Here is a 24,145-nt window from a genome sequence, read left to right as displayed (position 1 = left end):
ATTTACGTTGCCTTCCATTGATATTCGGTGAAGTTATGGGCCTTGTACTTTGAAAATTTCTTTTTTCCGGATTTTGTTTACGCAATGCTTTCAGATATTAAGCTGATTTCTGGTGTGTGTGTGTGTGTCTACCTACATAACCAACAGATGAAGTTTACATTTGGTTCCGGTCCATTGATATTTTTTTAAGTTATTGGCCTTGGACTTATAAATTGTATCTATAATAACATTTTTCAGGAGGTTTGTTACGTAATGCTTTCAGATATTTAGCTCATTTTAAGCATATGAGTATACCCACATGACGTTCAGATAAAGTGTGAGTTTTGTCACACGCCGGTCCATTGATTTGTGGGCATTGGACTTAGCAATTTTCTCTAAAATAGCTTCTGTGTGGCTTCAAATCGCAGAAGGGGACATTGTGTTTCACAAACACAGGTCTTGTTAAACTTGAATTTGTCTACATAATATCTTCACAAACATTAGTGGTGTTTGCGTTGAACTTAATTTGAAGGTTTGTCGCAATGATTGGTAGTGCATTGCTTAGGAACCATTACTCCTTGTTTCATTTTTTTCACAGTTATTATCCTTTTTAATGTTAATTTGGTCCATAGCATAGCTTGGCTATAATCTTATGTGTCTGCTACTGTTATCTTGGAAAAAAGTGTAGTGTAAACATTCTTTCTGATGAACCCATTGCTTCCCATGTTCATTGATAAAGTGGCATGTGAAGATAACAATTGTTGACCATCATCTGACAATGTCTTCTGTAAAATTTATCTGGGCTTATAGACAAGAGGAAGGAATGCCATGCTTTCGTCAGTAGGCAGTGCATTCCGTATATTTATGGATATACAGTTTCCACTCTGCAGTAAGTGCATTAAAAAATGAAATCATAGCCGTATGCTTTTAATCCTCTTTGACGGATGTTATGTTAACCCATATGCTGTACACAACTATAACTAGAAAAAAGAGGGTTTAGTCTGCAGCTAAATATTTCCTCTACTGGTTTCACTAGATTGGACTATAGGTTTACACTTCATCCATCGTGTATGTCAGCACTTATGTCCCCAAAACTGGATCATTCACTTTCTTCAAAAGTACTGAAGTTACTTTAATGAAACTTGGTATAGTATGAAAGGATTTGAGGGGGTTATTTCACTTTTTACCCGAGGTCAAAAAGTATTCCCTGTTATAAGTAATGGATCACAACTTAGTTTTGTTATAATTAAAAAAGTACATGCACATGAGAAATTTTCACAAAAAAATTGTATACACACTTTTCCTTTTGTCTGTCAATCTTTTTTTCTGTGTAATGGTCAGGTTGTTCATGACGCACAAACTAAAATGCAGACAATCTTGTGGACGCGACCACTTGAATTAAGTGACCTTTGTCTGATGCGACCACTTTGAATTCCCCCGAGTGTTTTTACTCTATTTTGACATTGTATTAATGGACTTATGTCTTACGCGACCAGCAACCGATGATTTTCTAGTATTGTGATGTCCAAGTATTTTGCAACCACGTGGTGATACAATTTAAAAATCTGTTGATCGTTATGGGGCAAACTTTATAGCCAATTTATCGTCAGTTTGACGTAATCAAAAGAAAGCCGCCTCCTGTCAAGAGCCCATAACACAACACCTTCTCATCGGTAACATTAGCTTCCTTTGTCTTTTTCAACAGGATAAACCAACCGTGTAATAGCACGTGCATAGCTCCGCCTTTTGAATCTTTTACTGAGAACAAAGGTGGAGCGTTGATATTGAACACTTAATTCACGCATGCGCAGTCCCAAGTATTTGCAATCGTAATTATTCGGCATAAGCTTTGAAACAATGAATACATTTGTTTCGGCTTTTCGCTAAAGGCCGAGTAGTTTCGATATACCAACTTCCCGTGCATATCATCAAAAATGGTGAACGTTTATATTTACGAAATTCTTAAAACAAAGTTATAGTCGAAAACGGCAACCATGTTTTGTTAGATTATTAATAGTTATAAAAGTACAAGGTAAAAAACTTATATCTGGATTATTTCATATAATGTAAACGTTGAACAAGATATTTGTGTCACATAATCGGTCTATGAATTATACACTGACGCTGATTTTACTTTTTTCCACAATTGTCTTTTTCATTCAAAGACCATTTTATTAAGAGACCAATGTTGGTTACTACCTTTTGTTGTCTCTTAAAACAAGATTGACTGTAAGGTGTAATTAGAATACTTGGTAAACATGAAATTTAATGACATAGTTATGGCTGTACCCTTATTTCTTCATACATGTAGGTCAAAAGTCAGGTAAATGTATATAAAAGACAACACTTAATACTGTAATAACTGGAATAGTAAATACGGCATAGTCATGAAACTTGGTATACACCTGAATGCAATGTGATATTAATGTGCAACATTTCTTCGCAAGAGGGCAGATAAAACAACAACAACAACAAATCTTACTTTTGTGACATGCATTCGATTTTATTATGGAATATCACACAAGGGCACGTTAAGGGATATAGGAAGGTTAAGCACAATCTTAATTTGATAAGATGTTTTATTGGTTGGAGACTCTTGAAATGCTTTCAGAACTGTCCAAGCCTTGTTCATTTATTGCTGGCTGAATTCTGAATACACTCTCAATAAAATGGCCAATACTATATCTCACGCAATACGTTTATAATTAAATTGAAATGTGTGAACTTTTACATTATGATAAAACATGGGTTCAATATATTGCAAATAATAAAAAAAAAAACATGAGATATTAGTTGTAGAGTTAACATAGGTAAAGTTTTGTTTTGGAAAAACACTCATGACATTTTTTAAAGGAACGTTTTGTCTGTATTGGGTCAAACATGTAGATGGGGGTGGTAGGAATAAACAACAACATAAAAAACAATTAATACCAAATCACTTTCATTTTGATTATGAAGCACTTTTCTCCGAAAAGATTTTTGTTGTGGATTTATGCATGAGCAATGAGTCTTTTTTTTCTTCAGTCATATGTTGCACCTTTTTTCTGTTTAGAATTTTTCAGTTCACAATTACTTTAACTCCTACAGATTCATTTCTTAACTGATATTTTAAATAAGTCTTTTTGCCTATTATCGAAGATAACTGACTGACATTAAACATTATACTAAAGAACAAGACTAAACAAGAATACTGTGTTGGAAAAGCTTGTCTAATGTTGATCAATGACAGAAGATGTTCATTATATTATTCAAGTTAAATAGTCTTGGTAGAGCTATTTTAAATCGAACATTTTCCTTACAGCCGAACCTGAGCCTGTTAGGAATCTGCAGTTCATTGAGGGTTCTTTGACAGAAAACAGCGCTGTGATTATGTGGTCACCAGGGTTTGACGGAGGAAATCCACAGACCTTTCTTGTATTATTCAAGAGAAGAGCTGACAATGAATGGTCTGCACCAATGGAGACAACAGTCGCCAATATAACACTGACAGGTTTGCAACCAGGAACGGATTATCAGGTCAAAGTGCTTGCTGAGAACAGTATTGGAAGTTCGGAACATTCAGAGCCAATTTCATTTACAACGTTAATAATAGGTATGTGGTGTTATCTTTGAAAGTTCAAGTTTTCTAGTGACTATAGTGCATAGATGTTTGTAGATTGTTTTCATTTCAAATTGCTAAACACTGATATGTTTTTTATTTAAAACCCCGAATAAAAATTAATAGATTTTTGTAGAGAAACCCAATAATGCTGCACTAATCGGTGGTGCTATTGGTGGAGTAATCGGAGCAGCATTAATTCTTGTTGTGGTTGTACTGGGTGTGAGGAAATGTAGACAAGTAAAAGGTAAGTGCACTTAGTCACACACTTTGATATTTAGCTGAGCACAACATGCTCATGGCGAGCTTTTGTTATCGCCTTTATCCGTCGTGCGTCGTCAACATTGACATTGTTAACACTCTAGAGGCCACATTTATCCTTGCAATTTAGGCAGCTCACGTACCCAAATCATATCTTGGACGATTGTGATAATGGTTCAAGTTGATTTAAACACATGGCCGCCAGGGATCATGGCAGTTTTCTGTATATTGCTTAAGTAAAACCTTATTAACACTCTTGAAATCACATTTATTGACCAATCTTCATAACACTTAGTTAGAACAGTTGTTGTAATGATATCTCCGTTGAGTTTTAAAATGGTTCCGGTTTGTTAATAAACATGGCCGCCAGGGGGGCGGGACATGTTTCCTTACATTGCTTTAGTAAATTCTTATTAACACTCTAGAAGCCACATTTGTCGTCAAATCTTCATGAAACTGGGTCGGAACTTTTGTTCTAAAGATATCTTTGCTAAGTTCTACAATGGTTCCGGTCTGTTGAAAAACATGGCAGCCAGGTGGCTGGGCATTCTTCCTAATATGGCTGTATTAAAACCTTGTTTACTCTCTGTAAGTCACATGTATGGTGCAATCTTTATTAAAATTGGTCAGGACATTTGTCCTTATAATATATTCGCTGAGTTTAATCATGGTTATGGTTCGTTCCAAAATAGGGCCACTAGGGGCGGGGCATTTTTCCTCGTATAGCTTATCTTCACCTTTTTATCACTCTGGAATTCACATGTATGGTCCAATCTTCATAAAACGTGGTCGGAACACCTGTTTAAATGATATCTGACCTGACTTTGGGAATGTTTCCCATCCGTCAAAAAACATGGCATCCAGGGGCTGGGCATTTTTCCTTATATGGCTATAGTAAAATCTTATTTTTCTAGTTGATATTTTGTCGAATTTTGAAAAGGTTTCAGAGACGTTTCAAATTTTGCTGGGACCGATTCATCTCCCTGAAGTCTCAGATGAGCAACCCTTGGCTCCTGGCCCTCTTTTTTACTAATAACTATTAAAACAAATCAGGCTTAATATGTTTTGTGCTCATGTATCTTTTATAAAACCGATTTAAAATCAAGTTTCAAACATCATTTAGCTAATCGGGGTATAGCATGCAAGTTAGCGATCAGTCTCAGCGTCAAACAGGTGATTTAAGGTCAATAGATTCAGTTTGTATTAACTGAACTTAATCACAAAAGAATATTGCAATCTTGCATAAAGACCTCTCATGTGCTTTAACTTGGGGGTAGTCAGGTCAAGGTCACTTTTTTTTAAACAAACCAATTTTAAAGCCTTGTTTGCGTCAGTGTCATTTAGATATATTGTTTAATAAAATAAAACTAATGTGCAACATCATTAAGGCTTTCAACTCACTGTGTTTACACGTTCTGACATTCCGAACAGTACAGGGAAAACATTTACTACTAATCAAATAGTTGAGCTATACTACACATCAACTTTTTGACATGAGTATATTGTTTAGGTTCGTGTTTGCACGCCACAAATACCTACTATTCAAATGACTTTTAGGCTAACGACCATTAGACCCTTACTATCTAAAAGTTGCTTGTTGTATTAGCAGTGTGTCTCTTTCTTTATTTAAGACTCATAGCTGCGAAGACGACTTTTTCTTCATCTTCCCCTGATAACAAGTAAATAGTGTCTAATTTTGGTCACCAAAACTCAAGCATTTGACATCACTTGTTATGCGTTCTGTGTCGTGAAGTCATTAACTTTAAGCGTGTTACCATTCCAGAGTGCCACGTTTATCATCGTATGTTGATAAAATGTTAAGAATGTTTATCTTATCAAAATCTAGGCATAGTTTTGTTCTGGATCAAGTGCATTCACAAACTAGGTAACTTGATCAAATAAATTAAAAAGTCGTAAAGTGTTTTTGTGTATTTAATATAGGATACAATTACACTACAAAAGCTCTATCAAGGGGGCATGCGTATACGGGAGCTTAGCGGCTTTTTACTGTATTTTTCTTGACAACAAGAACTGTCATATATATTCAGATAATTATTAAACAAACTAGGTGTAACGGAGATTGTTCATATGTAAATTCTACATCACACAAATGCTCTACTGCTTATAGGCTCTGAATACTGAATTATAACAACATTGAATGATACGTAGTGCTGCATCAATAGAGCGCAAATCAAACTGTTGAAGATTTAAACCATCTCGGTAACATATTTTGATTTGTTACTCGAAAAAAAAAATTTATGTAATTAATTTACCAACAAATGTAGCATTTTGAATAGTATTGATTAATTATACAAACCGGAGGAAGTCATACCTAACGCCCTACCACTACATCATGCATGCTTATAAAATTGGAAGGTAGCGCTATATTGTTAAAATTAATTTTGTTAAATTATCAATTGGAAGCCTTACAAACGCTGATTTGTCCGATTTGTAATGATGGTTATCAATAAAGGAACACATATTTGTAAAAAAATGTTATTAATAATTTTTATATAATGTATACATTCCTTTTGTAATCAATGGAAATGTATTTGAAACTTTTGCCAAACTGTGAACAAGTCCCTTTAAAAAGAAAACAATTAAACGTAATTTTAATTACTATTTTAAAAGTCATTGAATATCAAAGTAAAACACAATTTTTTGTCTCGAACGGCTTCTGGAAAGCAAGTATGTGTGTGTTAAACTTGTATTTGTATCGCTTGTTTCGAGAATGTTTTTTTACTAAAGTTAAACTGTTTAGTTCTGTTTTGTGCTAAACTTTAACAATTGTTTTAATTAATTAAATGTGATCATATGGCCTTTCCGAAAGGGTTGTCGTTTTCCAAATTATCAACAAGCGTTAAATACACATTTCAATACTCACGTTAATAATTTCAGCATTTTTCTACTGGAATATATTCTTTCAACGGGATTTCTTTACGTGAAAATGATCGCGATTTTTGCTGTATCAATCTCGCTTCGCAATCTTTCTTCGTTATAAAGAAACATTAAAGTTCAAACTTTGTGCATAATTCTGAAAGAAAATCAGAATTCTATATATCGAAGGTTTTAGCTCAGCCGAGCAAAAAATGTTCAATGTTATCTATGTGATCACAATGTCCGACATCGGTTGGCATGCGGTGTCCCTTGTGCGGTATCACACTATGTCACCATGTTTATCTGGACAATTTCTAGGCCAAGTTCAATCAAAGTCCAACAACTAGTTCGTTTGATGAAATCTTTTTTTTAAACGTGTTTACGCTCTAGAGACTATATCTAGGACTCAATATATAATGAAACAAACTGAAAATGTGTATTTCGACAGTTTCTATGCGAAGGTCGTATCTTGGTCATGTGCATTTAAAAAACTAGGTCATAGAGTCAAATTTAAGAAAAACAATTATTTACCATTCTAAAGTACACATTTATGATTCATTCTTAAAAAACGTTTTATAAATATTGACTTATTTGAGTGTAAATCTTGTTTAAGTGCGTCCAAAAACTTAGTTAAGAGATCAACTTTTTATAAAATCCTTGGTACCCATATAGAGGTAAAATGTGTTCGTCAAGCCGAATGAAACTTGGTCAGAAAGCTTATTTATACAATATCTATGCAGATTTCGAATGGGTCACAGGCGTAAAAACACAAGGTTATCTGGTCAAATATGTGAAAACCATTTTACCCTTTTAGGGCCAGACTCTGACTTAACACTGGAATTGTAAAATGTTTATCTTTAGAAAAACAAGGAAATGTGTGAATATGGGTTAATTATAGAAAAAAACCTGGATCACCAGGTTAAGTCTCCAACAGTAGTTGTCTGTTTGTGCTAAACAACAACACAAAATCATACCATTTTATAAAAAGATGTAACCTCCAAATTAGCGATGTTTGTTAAAATTAAATATTTAAACGTGGAAACCTACTTTTTAAATACAACACAACAAAAATAACAGAATCAATATCTAAAATCATATTGCTTTATAATTGATAAATATACAATCTTACATCTTGCATATCCTTTCAGATTCAGCCAACAAGTCTGTATGCGAAACAACGCACACAAATACGGTTTATAACAGTAAGTGCTTCTATATAAAAGTAATAAAAGAACATGTAGAACAAAATAGTTCTTCAACCTCCCTGTCAATGCTTATTATTATTCTATAACTGTCTTTATAGTCATTTTCTGTATATCCTCTTTTGTAAAACTCTATATATTATAATACAATTTACCCATGACTTAAGCAATATTAAAAAAACTACCTGGTTTGTTTAAACAGTAGTTTTGTCCATATTAAACTTCTTCGGCCCCATGTATGAAATATAAAAATGTTTCGTTACAATCAAACAAATAAACTGTGATTTAGAACTTCCTGAAATAACAGTGGTGATATGCAATCAGATGTACAAATAATACCACATCTGTTCAAGAATAACAAGGGATGTCTTTACATACAGAAGAATGTAAATGAGAATTGGTGTTTTTTAGGTCTTACTTTACAAAAGCAGGACTAAACTTATAGTCTTTCATTATTAGTAACTGCATCATAGATCATGCGATCATATACCAACCAATTTTTGTATTAGTGAAAATGACCAAAGCACAACAGTTGTCATTATCAAATTAACAAATACAGTTAATTTATCAATATTAATTAAATCAACATCTTTTTTAAGTGATTTAGTGATTTTTCCATATGTTTCTAATGCAATGTATAAAACGCGCGCTATTTTGATAAGTTAACTTTGTTTTGGGAGGTTTATAATAATAATGTGTGGAATTCAGTTACAGAATTGTTGTGACACTCCGGTTTTCGGAAATAAGCTCGATCGAGTTCAATAATATGCGTTTAATAATTTATTGGAAAATGTCTTTTTCAAATAAAAATATATCAGTTTCACCAAAAGACACAACACATTATAATTAGACAGACGTTATGTATGGAAAAGGCCGGTACGTGTTTAAGTTCTTCCTACAACTTTATTACTGAAAACTTATTTGATTATTGAAAAGGTGTGCGATTCCTTGTCAGTAAATAAGTGTTCCGGCTGCATAGACTGATTACAAGAAATAAGATCAAAACTTATTTAAGACAGAATGCCGAAGACTTAACCCATTTAAACTGTCTGATTACCGTAACTCACGTTTGCACAAATGTATTTATCGGAATCGCCAAAAAACAGCACAAAATAATATTAACATTACCATATAATCCTTATTTATGTTTAGAAGAGTATTCTATTAAAAAGTTGTGTTTGCATAATTGCACCACTACGGGTATCTTGATTGACTGCGTGGAATGAGTATCCTTATTGAACTAGCTTTCAATGTGTATGGCCTAGTTAACAATTGTCTCACGCGCTATAGCAGTGGTTATTCTTCGCCATTTAAGGAATGAGGCTGGGTTCCTTTGGGTTAGAACAATTTTCTTCATTTTGACTACAATCGGGATATAAGTGTTATTTTTTAATATACTTTAAATTTTAGAATAAAAGTTTTTTTCCAATATTTTACTTACTAAGGTTAAACTTATAGATCAGTATGGGATATTTATTTATGTTTTTAAATATTTTTGAAAACCTTCGGTTAAAATATTTAGGTTTCATTAGCGGAAATATATATACTCTTAACAATTTTGAATGGGGCGACAAAAAGAGCCTACAATTTGAACCAAAACCACTGTATATCATTTTATTCTAGCTTATATAAAGAAGTGAAACTCAAAATGCTGGAGCAGTATTGAATTTCCATTATACACAATTAGTTGGTCCTTTATTTGCAAGGCAAGTGGCAAAGCACAAAACAGCACAAAACAGCACAATACAAAACAACATACATAACACATAAATGAATAAAGCTGGGGTCACCGCCTTGGAACGGTCAATCCAAAGCATTGGGGGTTTAAACCGGTTTTAGAGCGCTCAACCTCACACTTGGCCCATCAATATTCATGATACATTCAAGTGTAAATAAAATTTAACCTCATAGCATTGTAACTCAAATTAAACAATAATAAAAGAGAATTAAAACGCATTCAATTTAATTAGCATTTAATTACTCAATGGTAGGAATGAGACCAGAGCAGCAGAGCTACAACTTTTTACGGAACGGTGAAATGATACTACGAACAAGTATCAACTACATTCCTTCTTTATAGAAAAAGATTTAGGAATATAGCATCATAAAGTTAGTAATTCAGATCATCATCGCGCAAATACAGGAAGAAGCAGCAATAATGGGTGTAAAAGTTCCATATTACATTGCTTGGTTGTTTATGTGACTGCAAAAAATTTGTAACGAGAAACGCCTATCAGACAGAAAATAAAATAAAAATTGAAAGCGATACACCCAATGACCTATACATGTAGATTACAACTGTGAAAGTTGGTCGTATGACTTCTTCAGGGGTGTATACAGATATGAGTAAACGATTCTACATTTCGAATGCACAAAAGAACCATTGTCTTGTAAAAATCTGCAGCCACAAGAAACAACTTCACGCTGAATTATGCCATGTGCTTTAGACTGGCGCCCGCGGTGTTTATGATGTCGACGAAATTGTAAAAATTGAGGTTAACTTTTTGGCATTCAGTCCTGTTTTTATAGTTATTAGTCGTAATACTTTTTGTATTAATGTATTTACGCATATTAAAATTGTGTTATAGACAGACGCCCTTGAAATTCATGATTCGATGTACGATGTGAGTCTAAATGTAGTTTTCATGCAGATTTGTTCATAAGACACAAAGACACAATTATGTTCAACAGTAAAAACTGTTCATAATATCACTTTAAAGATTCCAAATTTAAAGAGAAGAAAGATATAGTGAATCGAAAACCAACAAACACGTGTTTTTAAGTACGTTAGCATCATATCCTTTTGTTATAAACGAGTTTATTGAATTGAAAAGTTTAATATAAACATTTTCTTTAACATATTTTAATTTGAGATCACGCTTCAAAACTTCTCCATAAAATGATGGATGGGAAATTCCATTAGTTAAATGCCATTTTAAAGAAACATTATGTTTTGAAATTAAATCACCATACTTTGAGTGAAATTTAGCGAATTTACTTCTTAGGTTATGATACAAAAAACCTTGTTTTAGCAATATCTTCGTTAATATAAGATTACGATTAAAATCTTTAATACATGAACATGCTCTAGCATAACGTACCAACTGCGAAATGTAAATACCAAAGGATGGACCTTTAGGGATGTTACCATCTAGGAACGGAAAATTCACAATTTCAAAATTAAAGTCGTCCCGTTTGTCGTATAAACTAGTTTTAATCATATTATTATTAATAGTAAGATGTAAGTCTAAATACGCAGCGTCTGTATTGGCTTGACACGATCTATTTAAGACTAGTTCGTTTGGGTAGATTTTGTGAATATATTGTTCAAAGAATGGATTATCTGCATTAAGTATGTCATCAATATACCTACTAGTAAGGTTAAAACATTGAATCAAATCCAGTTGTTTAGTTTTAGATAAATCTAACAAAAATTCGCTTTCATAACAATATAAAAAAATCAGCTATAAGTGGCGCACAATTAGTACCCATAGGAACGCCGATAATTTGTTTAAATACTTTACTATTAAATTCAACAAACAAGTTATCCAGAAGAAAAGTAAGTGCTGCACAAAAGTCAAGACAAGTCCAAATGATGTAATTATCTAATATCTGATAAGTAAAAAAAGCTGTTTCAGTGTTTAAAGCCAGATATGTACATTTCTCTCTAGCAAATGTTTTTTCAATCAAAGAAACAAGTTTGGATTTTATTAAAGTGTGAGGAAGCGTTGTATATAGTGTAGAAAAATCATAAGTGCTTATTTGTGATACCTTATATTTTTTCTTTTCAATTCTATCAATTATTTCTAAGGGTTTTTTTATTGACCAAAATAGGTTAATATTACTATTTTCATAAACTGTATTACAAATTTAGCTATATGATATCTAATAGCACTCAATGCAGATGTAAGATACACTGATAATTGCTTGGTGATACAAAGACACTGAATTAGCGATAAAACGACTTTTATATGGCGTTTTATGTAATTTAGGTATCCAGTAAAGTGATGGAAATTTCGTGTCAGTAATTCTAACTATTACATTAAAAAAAAATTAAGTAGCAAAATCGTTGTGATTTCTCTATATATATTGACAACAACGTATCAAAGAGAAAATAAACTTATATATTGAGTGTATTTTGTTGATGATTATATGTACTATTTTTTAGGGGATTACGACGAGCTTTCACAATCGCATGCGATTCGGTAAGACATCTGTGACCACTTAACAACTTAAAAAACATGGATAATATCGATGCCAAAATTAGTCCATAATGTGTTTTTGCAAAGGTTGCTCGGGTTTAGTTCAATTGATAAATCATGTAAGTGTTGAGATAAATTGCTGGTCAAAATAGAGATATACATGTTGCGTATGTAATATATACGGATAACCTTTTCATAATACCTATTGTAAAATATATACATGTAAATACATGTTGATACATACTTAGTCTGGCAGATACAAATACCAGCGTTTATGACCCAGCCACGAAGACCTATGAACTTCTAGGTAAAGAGTTTTCGTTTCTGTTTGTTGAAGTAACTTTATTTAGCTGTCTTCATGTATATTCAGTGTAATGTTAATGAGTACAAAAAGAAAACATTAGCATCAAATCATTCCATTTAATTGTATAATTGACCTGAACATGTTCCTAACGTATTAATTATATAATGTGTTATACCATTTTGTACACTGTAATTGACAACTATTTTGCCGTAATTGTTAAATAGCATGGCAATGTTGGTAAACAACTAATAACTAATAATATGTGTATTGATTGTTTGCAACGTTCAGAATTTTCCTTTACAATGCATTACAACACCATGACACATAATGTATTTGTATTGTGTTTACATTTTAGATGCCAGCCAGAGGTAATCACATTAAATGTTTTTTCAGGTGTATTGTTGATATAAAAACATCTTTGAAAAACAACTTTTAATTGATTTATATTATGCGTATACGATATTTTATTTTTCCAGCGATAAGAACACGTATGCATCATTAGCCAAACACCAACCTTCGAAGAGTGCAGGCTTGTATGAGAATACTCATACAGATGCAGGTACATACACAATTATTCTTTTATTTATATGGTAAACAATAATTGAAATATATTTAATTTCGACTGATTACATGTTATATCTCGGAAAAAATTACAACCGTCTGATATTGTCTTTTTTAAAGTATACCAAAACTAATACACACATAAACATAGTCCTTTTTTATAGGTACTGCGGAGTATATGAATTTAAGGATTGCATAAATCAAGATTCTCCTTTGTGGAAAACGGACAGTACTCGACGAACATATCTCAATCGCTTTAAAGGTGAATATGCTGAAAACAAAACTGTTAATGCTTGAAAACATAAACTTACCAAATAATGTTATCTGATAAAAGTGTTAGCTTAACGATCCTGATAAAGTCATATAAATTACAACAGTTTTGATAGAAAAATGCTGACAATTGAAGGTTCCCATATTATCTGTCACATTCATGAATCTATAAGAGATTTTACTACTTTTTGGGCATCTGTTTTTATCTATATATAGGGGTATATAGTTAATAGATCATCTGATCACGAAGATCTTAAGGTGACCTATTGTGATCGTTCCGCATTCCGGTCACCGTCGTGTAGCACGTGTTTTTAACTGTACGCTTTTTACCTCTCTATAGAGACCATTTGATTTCTTCAATCTTGATGAAACTCAGTCATAAAGATTTTTCTGCACAATGTCTCGACCAAGTTCGAGTCTAAGTCGTGTGTGTCCGTAAACTAAGTTAAAGTCTTGTTACCACACTATAGGCAACATTTATGAATAAAACGTGGTAACAATGTTTATCTGGACAATATGCCAGGTTCCAATCTGGAACACATGTAAATAATCTAGGTATTCAAGTAAGATCTATGTTTTGTCACTACGGAAGCCACATTCACGACTCGATTTTGATTAAACTTCGTTAGGATATACATTGTATCCTTACAATATCTGTACCAAGTTTTAATCTTGATTTTTGGAAATCAAAAACTAGGTCACAAGGTCATATATTAGAAACGAAGCGCTGCCTATGTAGATCACTTTTTGCATCAAAACTGATGAAATTTAGTTCAAATGATAATCATGCCAATATCTCAGCAAGTGTAGAGTCTTGGTCAGTTGGAGTCCTCGCGTCAAATATTTATCAACAGGTTCATTGTGAATTCAGGTGATTAATATAGTACTTTCATGATCCTCTTGTAAAAATCAAATGCCTTATACATACAAGATTTACACTGCTAAGTGACCCCGGTTTTATTGTTTAGTTATAAATATATATGAGGGATTTCAATTGCAGCAGAATCCTGCTTGTTGATGCGAGAAGTTTGCAATGTTGTCACTTTTGACTCCTCCATCATTTTGATGTAAATGTTACCCTGTAACGAACATGAAATGCATTTTTTATTACACAAAATGATGTTTTAGTATGGAAATATAATGTTATTCAGTTGAACAAATATTAAAAAACAAACTTACGAGATTTCAATATTTTGATCCCTGAATCTTCATTTGACCCCTGAAAATTTCAAGCACAGGGGTCATTTGAAGTCTGGTTTTCAAAAACTATTGAAATCTCTGATTATAGTGTCAAATAGTACAAAGTTAAATCGCATTTTATAAGTGTTTTACGCCCTTTTGGGACACTAGTTTGGTGATACATGGTTTTGGAAGGGACTTAAACTTGTAACATGGTTTTCAAAATTGACATTATGTTTATTTCACTTGATGTTTTCTTTTAGGCTATGTATTACAACGTCTATTTAGATAAACTCAATATTGTTGTTTAAAACATTTAACAAATTTAACAATGCATGCTAAGATAAATCGTATTACAATATTATTGCTCATAAATTATAATTATCTAGTTGCAATATTACAACTCCGAAGTTTTATCACACTTCGGGTCTCACTGATGTTAAACTATGTTGATAGTATTTAGGAAAGACTAAATCTCCACACGAGACTTAAAAGGTCTACGGCAAATTTTTGTTAATAGTTTTAGTTCATATAAATAACGATTGTTTATCTCAGGAATTGCATGCTTATATGAATATAGCTGAATAACTGTTACATGAATTAAATATGTGATTTAGTTGTTAAAGTGACCTTTTCACGTTTTGGTAAATTGACAAAATTTAAAAACAAATGTTTCAGATTCAAAAGTTGTCGTGGTAGTTATGATATTTGTGAGAAAACAGTAATAATGAACATTTAGCGCATGCTGTAAAATATCCATTGTATGCATCTGTTGACGATTTAAAAACCTGAAAATTATTAAGCATTGAAACGCGAAACGATTGAATAATTTGGAGAGTTCTGTTGTTGTCGATATATTTTGTGACAGCCCAGTTAAGGGTTACTTTTTTTTTCTTAAATTTTATGCTTGTTATGTTACTGGAGCTTTTTAGATCCAATGTTCACACTTATCAACATAAAGTATTTAATAACACACTTCAATATCTGCCAAAATCTGTGAAAAGGTCCCTTTAATGTAACATGGTGATCGTACCATAAATACATGTATTACACAATAGTATGAAGTTTAGAATCGACATGCTTTATTTGTGTGTTATTTTGATGTTATATATAGATTATTGGCACATGAGTTATTAATAATACTGAATAAACTTGTTTGCCTTTTTGTAAAACTTGTAACCATTATATGTATAATTTTATTATGCTTTCTAATATAATATCTCTCTTTCGTACAATTGTTATTCTTTTATTAAAACTAAAAGCAAAAAGATATCAGTTAACCGATTATCGTTTCTTTCCTACTATTTGAGTTGACACCGATATTTTATAAGAAAATGTCAAGTGGTGTCTTTTTGTTAAAATTTCTTAAGCTAGCGAATACTTATGCATTTTCGTTCAGAAAGCTGCGTACTAGTCAACCGCCTCTATCACATTCACATGCAGTGGTAACTACCGTCGGTCTTAATGTAAAAACAGGATTTAAAGTTATTATGTACATTAATTACATATCGTGCCCAAAATTATAACAACATGTTGGTTATGTCTTTCTGATATGAATGTTTTACTCCACGGGAGCATATGTAAGCCGAAATCGCCTTTCAATTCCAATGTCGTGTCAATACCTTCTGAGATATGACATGACGCACGATCGATTTCACGGAACTGCGAATGTCGTCATATGTAAAGACAAAGGTTAGCCACTGTTCGTAGGCAATCAAGTGAACGTAATTTGGTTACGATATGGATATTTAAGTTTGCCTCATACAAACAAGAACACTGTGTTTTATTTGAAGACCAAGAAAGCTACTGTGTTTACTTAATAACACTAAAAATGTATATGATTTTTTCATCTTAATTGTCAACTTCGAAATACTTTCAAATTTGTTTAACAACTTTTTGGCAAGTAGTCAGATTTTATAATATAGAAGTTTTTCATATGTTTTTGTAGTGAATTTATTGTGTTAAATCGTTATACCAACAACACCCTTTTACTCACATGTTTATTGCATTTTTTTACTTTTGAGAAAACGTTGTAGTTCTTGACCTACCTGTAGATACGCTACTTATTCTAATAAGACTCAACTAGCAAGATGCATCCATTACTTGGGTGTTGATAATTTGTGCCATAAATAATATGTTATGTTATAACATTAAATACATATACATATTTTGAATCTGAATCACATTAATGGTGTGTTCTCATTTTATTCCTAAAGTAACAAGACTTTTTTAAAATGATATTTGGAGTATATTTCATGCATATGAAATAAAGGTAGAACATTTACGTTTCTAAATAATAAAATTGAAAACAACAGTTTTATTTATGTTAGTTTTGTCCTTTTGTAAGTACAATGTACAACAAAATTAATTATGGATTGCCAATTAGGCAGAGGAGGCAACTGCCTATGGGCCCGCGACTTTAAGGGCGCCTTGAGACCGTGACGAAAGAATTGCGTTTACTCACTTAGCCTTATTTGACAAAGCCAATTATTGTATATCAATGTTATGTTTCGACTAAAGACTACATTGTCTTACCAATTGACAATCATTCATTACTTGCAAAACCGTATTGTGTTGCTGGGGATTTCGTGATGTTCATTAGGGGACTCAGAATGAATTATCAACACATAACTCTTTTATTATGGGTCATTCCCCAAATGAACGCCCCTCTTGGAACGTGTAGGCGAATTTAAACGAGTAAAATCGACTGGGCACTGGCGTTCGGGTAGGCAATAGGCCGATTAGAGGCCTAGGGCGTGGGCCCCAAAAGGCTCACTGTCTATGTTTATCTTTAAAGTTAATTCGGAACTGACCGCATACAATGTTTCTTATGGAGGACACGTATATTCAAGCCACACAAAAGCGCTCGTAGATAAAATATACACCGTAAAACCACATCATAATTTATCCCGACATTGCTTGCTATAAACTTATTTCTTCGCCATCGAAATAAATGCTATGTTATTCTTTGATTAATTGACATTTTTCCACACATTCAAATCACACTTTTAGAGCCACGACACGTGAAAATGTGTCTTGTCGCGTTTGCGCCCAGCGTTTCTCAAACGCAGTACTGTTCGCTAAAGAATAATGTAAGTTCTTAGTAAGTTAGCGCAGTGGTGGGTACACGTGCTTCTCATCTTGGCGGGTTCAATGCTTATCCCGGCGCATGTGAGTTTCGTTTGTAGTCATCATACCGGACAAGTGGGATTCCCTACGTGTGCTTCGGTGTTCGAAAATAGCATTTAGTATTTCGAATTGTGAAGCGGTACGAGTCCAGAGCAAATTTTCGACGATAAATAACTCTTTGCGGAAACGTTTCGGGTATGGCAACAATGTATTAATTGCAATCCTTAAGTTATTTATGTAAGACTTCACCTTCAGTAAAAATAAAATCAACATTTTTCAAGTAGTATGTATACGGTGCATATATATATATATATATATATATATATATATATATATATATATATATATATATATATATATATATATATATATATATATATATATATATATATATATATATATATATATATATATATGTGTGTGTGTATATATTTTTTTAAGTGTACGTTACTGTACTTGGATCGATACGTTGTACAATAGTTTTTATATATGCACATTATTCAAACTATTATTTCGGTGTTCTTTGCAAAAATATGAAATGTGTAGTTTTACATGTTTAACATGCAAATTGTAATATACCGTTGTATTCTTCCTTGTTCACTTCCTGGTTTAAAGAGCTAGATTGTATAGTTTTGTCATTGAATTTAATGTTAATAGCACTTAGCAAGCCTTCACTAGTAAGCGTTGGTAGACTAGAATGAATTATTATGTACTGACATTTTACAACATGGTCACACTACCATAACTATGAACACCTAAGTTATGATACAATCATCTTTTGTCAACACGTAATAGCATGAAAACACGTTACTTACTTTAACGTCAATATGATGGAGTTTAACCAGATAAAAAATATCAATTGTGATGGCACTGAAACCATTAACATACAAGTTGATGCGCTGACACGCACAGTCGAGCAGTAGACAGAAAGCTAATTCCATCCTGCTGGGTGTGTGTCCAAGTTTCTACACTTAATCGATTGGATTATGCAGAAATGTGCTTTTATTTACCAATGCCAATACAAAGACATGACTGGTCATCTAATGTATTCACAAACCACTGTTACTGGTCGATTTCCCATTTGCAAAAATAATCAACCCAGTTAAATCGAAATAAATGTTCAACAGAATTAGCCAATCTAAACCATTCAGCGTTATTAGCACATTTACAGATTTAAATACAGGTTACGTTCGTCAATACCGATTGGACCATTTATCCAATGCACGGAACCATTTATCTAGTTCAGTATTTCATTTTGTTCATGTCAAATATCCATAATTTCATGGACAAAAGTTCAAAACAAGAGTTTTTCTTGACAAACTTACAAGAGAGTGTAAGGGCCACTAACAGCTACGACGCTTACATAGTCACGTTACATGTAAATTCGTCCTGCTAGTGACCATTACTACAAGTAAGCTCTTTTATTAACTTGTTAACGTACTTTTCAAGTACACAAACCGATACCACGCTAAAAAAGTCAAGTGTCGGCTTAATGTCTATACATGCACATGACCACCTATGAAATTTAGAGCACCTACAAAGCTGGTTTTGTTGCGTGTAATCTTAATGCAGCATGTTCGCGTCGTCATTAATTTAATTCAGCCTTGTATTTATTCTAAGCGTTTTTACTAACTTACATTACTAATGAATCAGTGTATAAATGTCATAAAAAAGTTTCCCCGTACTTGAGACATATACATGTGTAAAAAGTACAAAGGCAGCTATCATGCTAATATAATCACGTGCCGGTCTAATTCGGCTCGTCCACGTGACCATTCATCAATATACTCCATGTGTATTACCTTTTATACGTACAGTGTTCAGATTTCAGTGTTCATAATTTTCAAAATCAATAGTTTACCCTGACTATGGATAAAACTTTTGTTAACTACCTCTTAAACCACATGTCGTCGCATTTCGCCACGTGCATGAAACCATTTACATACTAGAAACACTTAGAACATTCCAACGTACAGTGACAATGTTTCAGTATCCAAAAACTAATCCGAGTTTGTACCCTACATGCAAGAACAAATCCATTCTCCGGGAAAACTCTTGTTTTGGACTCTCGGAAACTTAACCATGGCCACTGTACTTTTAAGTTAGTGTTCTTAATAACATTAATGGTACTATGGCAGTGACGGATATAGACAACACGTGGCTATATCATCATAATAGCTATGTTATATTAACCTAGTGCTGCTGAATACTCCATGAAAACTTGTGTGAGACTTTTGGCCATTGAAATATAGTCACTGTACGTAGGAAAGCAACAACAAACGATACAGTCGATAAATGGTCTAATGCCCTTGCCGAATATAGACGGTGAGAGATTATAATCGAGTCCTGGGTTTTATGTATTCTTTAAGCATATGTTAGTCCAAAGTCTTGGAATATACTCAAACAGGGTCGCTGTGTTTAGCAATGTACAAGAACCGTTGTTTATGAAATGAAAGAATCTTCACATGCACGTGGCAAATTCAAAGACCATATCAGCGGATAAAAGCGGATAAAATGCCAAATGGGACGAATGGTTACGTGTGTTTGACGGTTTTATACAACACCTGACACTACCAGCCTGGTAGCTACATGTATAATCTACGTGTGTCCATAGACCTGGAAACTATTGTTTGGGACTTTTTTGACATTGAAACATTATAATTTATTGAAGATGTGGTGACACTTTGTATTTCAGACCATTCAAACAAGCAACATGCCTATGAGTACATTTTATCTGTGCTGAGGCAAGGTTTGTCATTCACATTCTTTCTTATCTCTTTACTTTCAAATGAAACTTGCAAATGTGATTGATTACATGTTTAATGATAATTAGTGATTCAAATAATACAAATATGTTCATGTGCTTGGATTTTTTTCCGATTGTTTATTGCGAAAATAGTGAATGATTTGTTTTAATTTCAAAGTAAACATTGTGATGTGGTCACTTCTTTAAATACTGTTTTGTAATTGGTAATACATTGGGTAGCCGCACATGCGCATATATCACAAAAACTTGCTTTACTTTCTGCCTCAAGAAGCACAAAGCTCAGTAGGCATCTAATGAATAAAATTATTTGCGGATCTTTTTTATGACTATAATAACCGTGTGTTTAAACAATGTTTACCAATACTGTACATGAATTGATTTTGGACTTAGTTTCATTTATGTTTGTTCATTTTGAAGACAAGCCTCTACATTTAAAATTATTTGAAAATTAAACATCACAATGGACAATGCCATATTGCAATGTATAAAAAAATCCCACAGCTGCTGAAAGTGATTTTATTTATTTTGTATTGCAGGGAAGACAAGTGCCAGTACTCCTAGTTATGGTGGTGGTGGTGGGGGGAGGTAAGGCTGTTTGGGATGATGATTATGATTATGACAAGGATTGTAATGCTGATACGGATAATTCTGATGATGATAATGGTGACCATGAGTGGATAAGTATACCCCCACAAACGAAGTTTATGGGGCATATAGGAGTGAGCTTTTCTGTCGGTCCGTCGGTCTGTGTCCGCTCTCTAATTATACCTCCACAAACAAAGGGGGGTATATAGGAGTGAGCTTGTCGGTGCGTCTGTCGGTTAGTCGGTCGGTCTGTCGGTCGGTCCGTATTCAGTGTCCGCTCTCTAGTTCAAGTTGTTTTCATCCGATCTTCACCAAATTTGGTAAGATGTTGTATCAAGATGATGTCTAGGTCAGGTTCGAATATGGGTCATGCCGGGTCAAAAATTAAGTCATGGGGTTACTTAGTGCGTTTTAAACATTCAGAATGGTGTCCGCTCACTAATTCAAGAATTTTTCATCCGAGCTTCACCACACTTGGCCAGAAGTTGTATCTAGATGATGTGTAGGTTAAGTTCGAACATGGGCCATGCCGGGTCGAAAACTAGGTCACTCGGTCACTTCGTGCGTTCTAAACACTAAGCATGGTGTCCGCTGTTTTATGTGAAGATAACATGCAAAATATTCTGTGTCAATGGGGCATGTGAGGGTATTCGTCATGTCTGTGAAAAAGCTCTAGTTTATGAGTTTTATGATAGTTGTGAGGAAGATGATAGTAATGGTAAGGATGGTGACAATGATGGTGATTGTGGTAATTATGATCATGGCAATGATACGTATGCTTGTTAGAACATAATAAACTCATTCACAATCTTATGACCAATCTCGAAAAGTGAAGTTTTCTAAAACGCAACATAGAAGTTGGCCTATAATGCTGTGAATGTTACCACACTTAGTGTTCTTTAAAGAATGTTTGTGAACGGGTAAGTGTCACTTACCCTTTCACAATCATTCTTAAAAGAATGGTCAAGTTCTGCTCAAAAGTGATCACAATTTGAAGCATGTATGTACGAAAGTGTTATGATATTCAACAGTTCTCTCTTATTCACAATGAATTAGTGTTTATGTCTTGCCATTATTTATGTATGTGTGTTAATTGCCATTGTTTTTAGATGCTGTAATTATACCCCCGTTACTTTTGGTAATGGGGGCTATATAGGAGTCACTTGTTTGGTCTGTCTGTCGGTCTGTTCCAAAATCGTATCCGTTCTTCACCAAAATTGGTCACAAGTTGTATCTACATGATGTGTAGGTCAAGTTGAATATGGGTCATGCCTGGTCAAAAACTAGGTCACGGGGTCACTTAGTGTGTTTTATACCCAAAGTTTTTCCGGACCATATCTATGACATTTATCGTTAGATTTTAAAATGACTATGTACATTTGTTCACCATCATGGGACGGTGTGTCGCGCAAAAGAATTACGTCGATCTATCCAAGGTCAAGGTCGCACTTTGAGTTGAACGGTAAAAAATGACCATAAATGAGCTTGTCCTGGCCATAACTTTGTCGTTTATTGTGATATTTTAAAATCAATTGGCACATTTGTTCACCATCATTGGACGGTGTGTCGCGCGAAAGAATTACGTCGATATCTTCAAGGTCAAGGTCACACTTGGAGTTCAGAATTAAAAAAATGGCCATAAATGAGCTTGTCCGTCCATAACTATGTCATTCATTGTGAGATTTTAAAATGACTTTGTACATTAATTTTGTTCAAAGTCATTGGGTGGCGTGTCATGAGAAAAAAATCAAGAGTTCAAAGGTCAAAATGGCCATAAATGGTAATGGCATAATAATGCTTAAAAATCGCTATAAATTAGCTTCTTTTTTGTGTAAACAGCATGCAAAATATTCTGTGTCAATGCAGCATGTGGGGGTATACGTCACGTCTGTGACAAAGCTCTAGTTGCTTCCTGTACAGACCAGTGTTTTATCTAAAGGCAATATGAAACATTTGTTTTAATGTTTTTTGAGTCTCTGCCTGAGAACCAAAGATCAGAAAAAGATACTTCCAGTACGACATGGACAAGATCCCAAACCCTGCTCCTCCTTGAACTGTATAAAGCAAATGTAGACAAGTTCAACAACCCCCTGTTAAAAGACTTTGTGGGAAGAACTGTACAAATCTCTTAACAGTAAAGGTTACCATTTTAATAGCAAGCAGGTTGAAGGGAGATGGAAGACCAACGTGGCATCTTATCGGCGAGCTAAAGGCAGCAACAGAGCGACGGGATCAAAGAGCCATAATGTGATACTAAAACAGATTGTGATGGAATTTGACACTTAAAGCAAAAATAGATCAAACAATCGATCATCAGCTCAAGTGTGGAATGATTACGTTGTGAATAGAAGTGATCTATGGATTTCAATGAAAGTAAACCAATAAAGACAAATACAATACCTTAATATTGATATGTAATGTCATCATCATAGACATTTTGAACATAAATACCTTAAACAAAGGTCAACCATATGATATTATGTTTCAATGGTTTTTTCTAGTTACATGCATGTTAAGGCAATTATTCTTTGTGTGCAGTTCTGAATATATTTAAACTAAAATTCGAGGTTAAACATTTGCATTCCAATTATAAACTGCATGCATGCAACTTGTTTTCTATACACTGCAGTAAGAAGCTTCCAACACTTTAGCATTTTGCATTGACTCAAAGTGTTAATGAAAAAAGCTTCAAGTTTCAAATCATGGATGATATTATAATTGTTGTTGATTTTTAGCTCGGCTGTTTTCGGAGAAAACCCGAGGTATTGCCATAGCCAGCTCGTCGTCCGACGTCCGCGTCGTGGTAAAACCTTTACCTTGGCTCTGAAATCAAAGTGCTTCCACCTACAACTTTGAAACTTCATAATTAGATGCACCTTGATGAGTTCTACTCGCCACACCCATTTTGGGTTCACTAGGTCAAAGGTAAAGGTCACTGTGACCTCTAAAAAAAATCTGACGAGCTTTTATTTATTCATAACTGCACCTGCAGCCGAGCGTGACAACCGTTATGCGATGCTCTTGTTGTTTTAAGATATGTTATCGTTTTTATGTAATTTGCTATTAAAGTGGAACAGCAATAGTTATTTAGTCAATTTATTTAAAAGAAATAGACATATTTTCAAGAACATAGAATTGCATACATGTGAAAACAATTATGTTGGATACACAAATACCTTATCATTTAACAGACATATGGTCACTTTAATTTTGTATTACTTTTTATTAACA

At 33.5% G+C, this 24,145-nt stretch overlaps 1 protein-coding gene across 4 annotated transcripts in view; it reads left to right on the top strand.

Annotated features, from left to right (window-relative positions):
- LOC127856292 (nephrin-like) overlaps positions 1-23,828 on the top strand; it is an 83,633-nt gene extending 59,805 nt beyond the window's left edge. For 2 of the 4 annotated variants that reach the window (XR_008037946.1, XR_008037947.1), the window contains exons 11-21: positions 3,281-3,571; positions 3,714-3,824; positions 7,864-7,917; positions 12,086-12,122; positions 12,368-12,426; positions 12,779-12,791; positions 12,900-12,982; positions 13,149-13,246; positions 20,258-20,311; positions 20,866-20,914; positions 22,888-23,828. Coding sequence is in view for 2 of the 4 variants with exons in the window: in XM_052392402.1 (XP_052248362.1) it covers positions 3,281-3,571; positions 3,714-3,824; positions 7,864-7,917; positions 12,086-12,122; positions 12,368-12,426; positions 12,779-12,791; positions 12,900-12,982; positions 13,149-13,183 (683 nt within the window). In the remaining 2 variants the exon portion in view is untranslated. Of the gene's footprint in view, positions 1-3,280; positions 3,572-3,713; positions 3,825-7,863; positions 7,918-12,085; positions 12,123-12,367; positions 12,427-12,778; positions 12,792-12,899; positions 12,987-13,148; positions 15,650-20,257; positions 20,312-20,865; positions 20,915-22,887 lie in introns of those variants that run through there. The other 2 variants (XM_052392402.1, XM_052392404.1) reach the window with 2 other exon arrangements.
- Positions 23,829-24,145: the final 317 nt, after the last annotated feature.

This window comes from Dreissena polymorpha, chromosome 13 (genome assembly GCF_020536995.1).
Source record: "Dreissena polymorpha isolate Duluth1 chromosome 13, UMN_Dpol_1.0, whole genome shotgun sequence".
Taxonomy (NCBI): Eukaryota; Metazoa; Mollusca; class Bivalvia; order Myida; family Dreissenidae; genus Dreissena; species Dreissena polymorpha.
The sequence above is the reverse complement of the archived record's forward strand: the minus strand, read 5'-3'. Positions and strand labels throughout refer to the sequence as shown.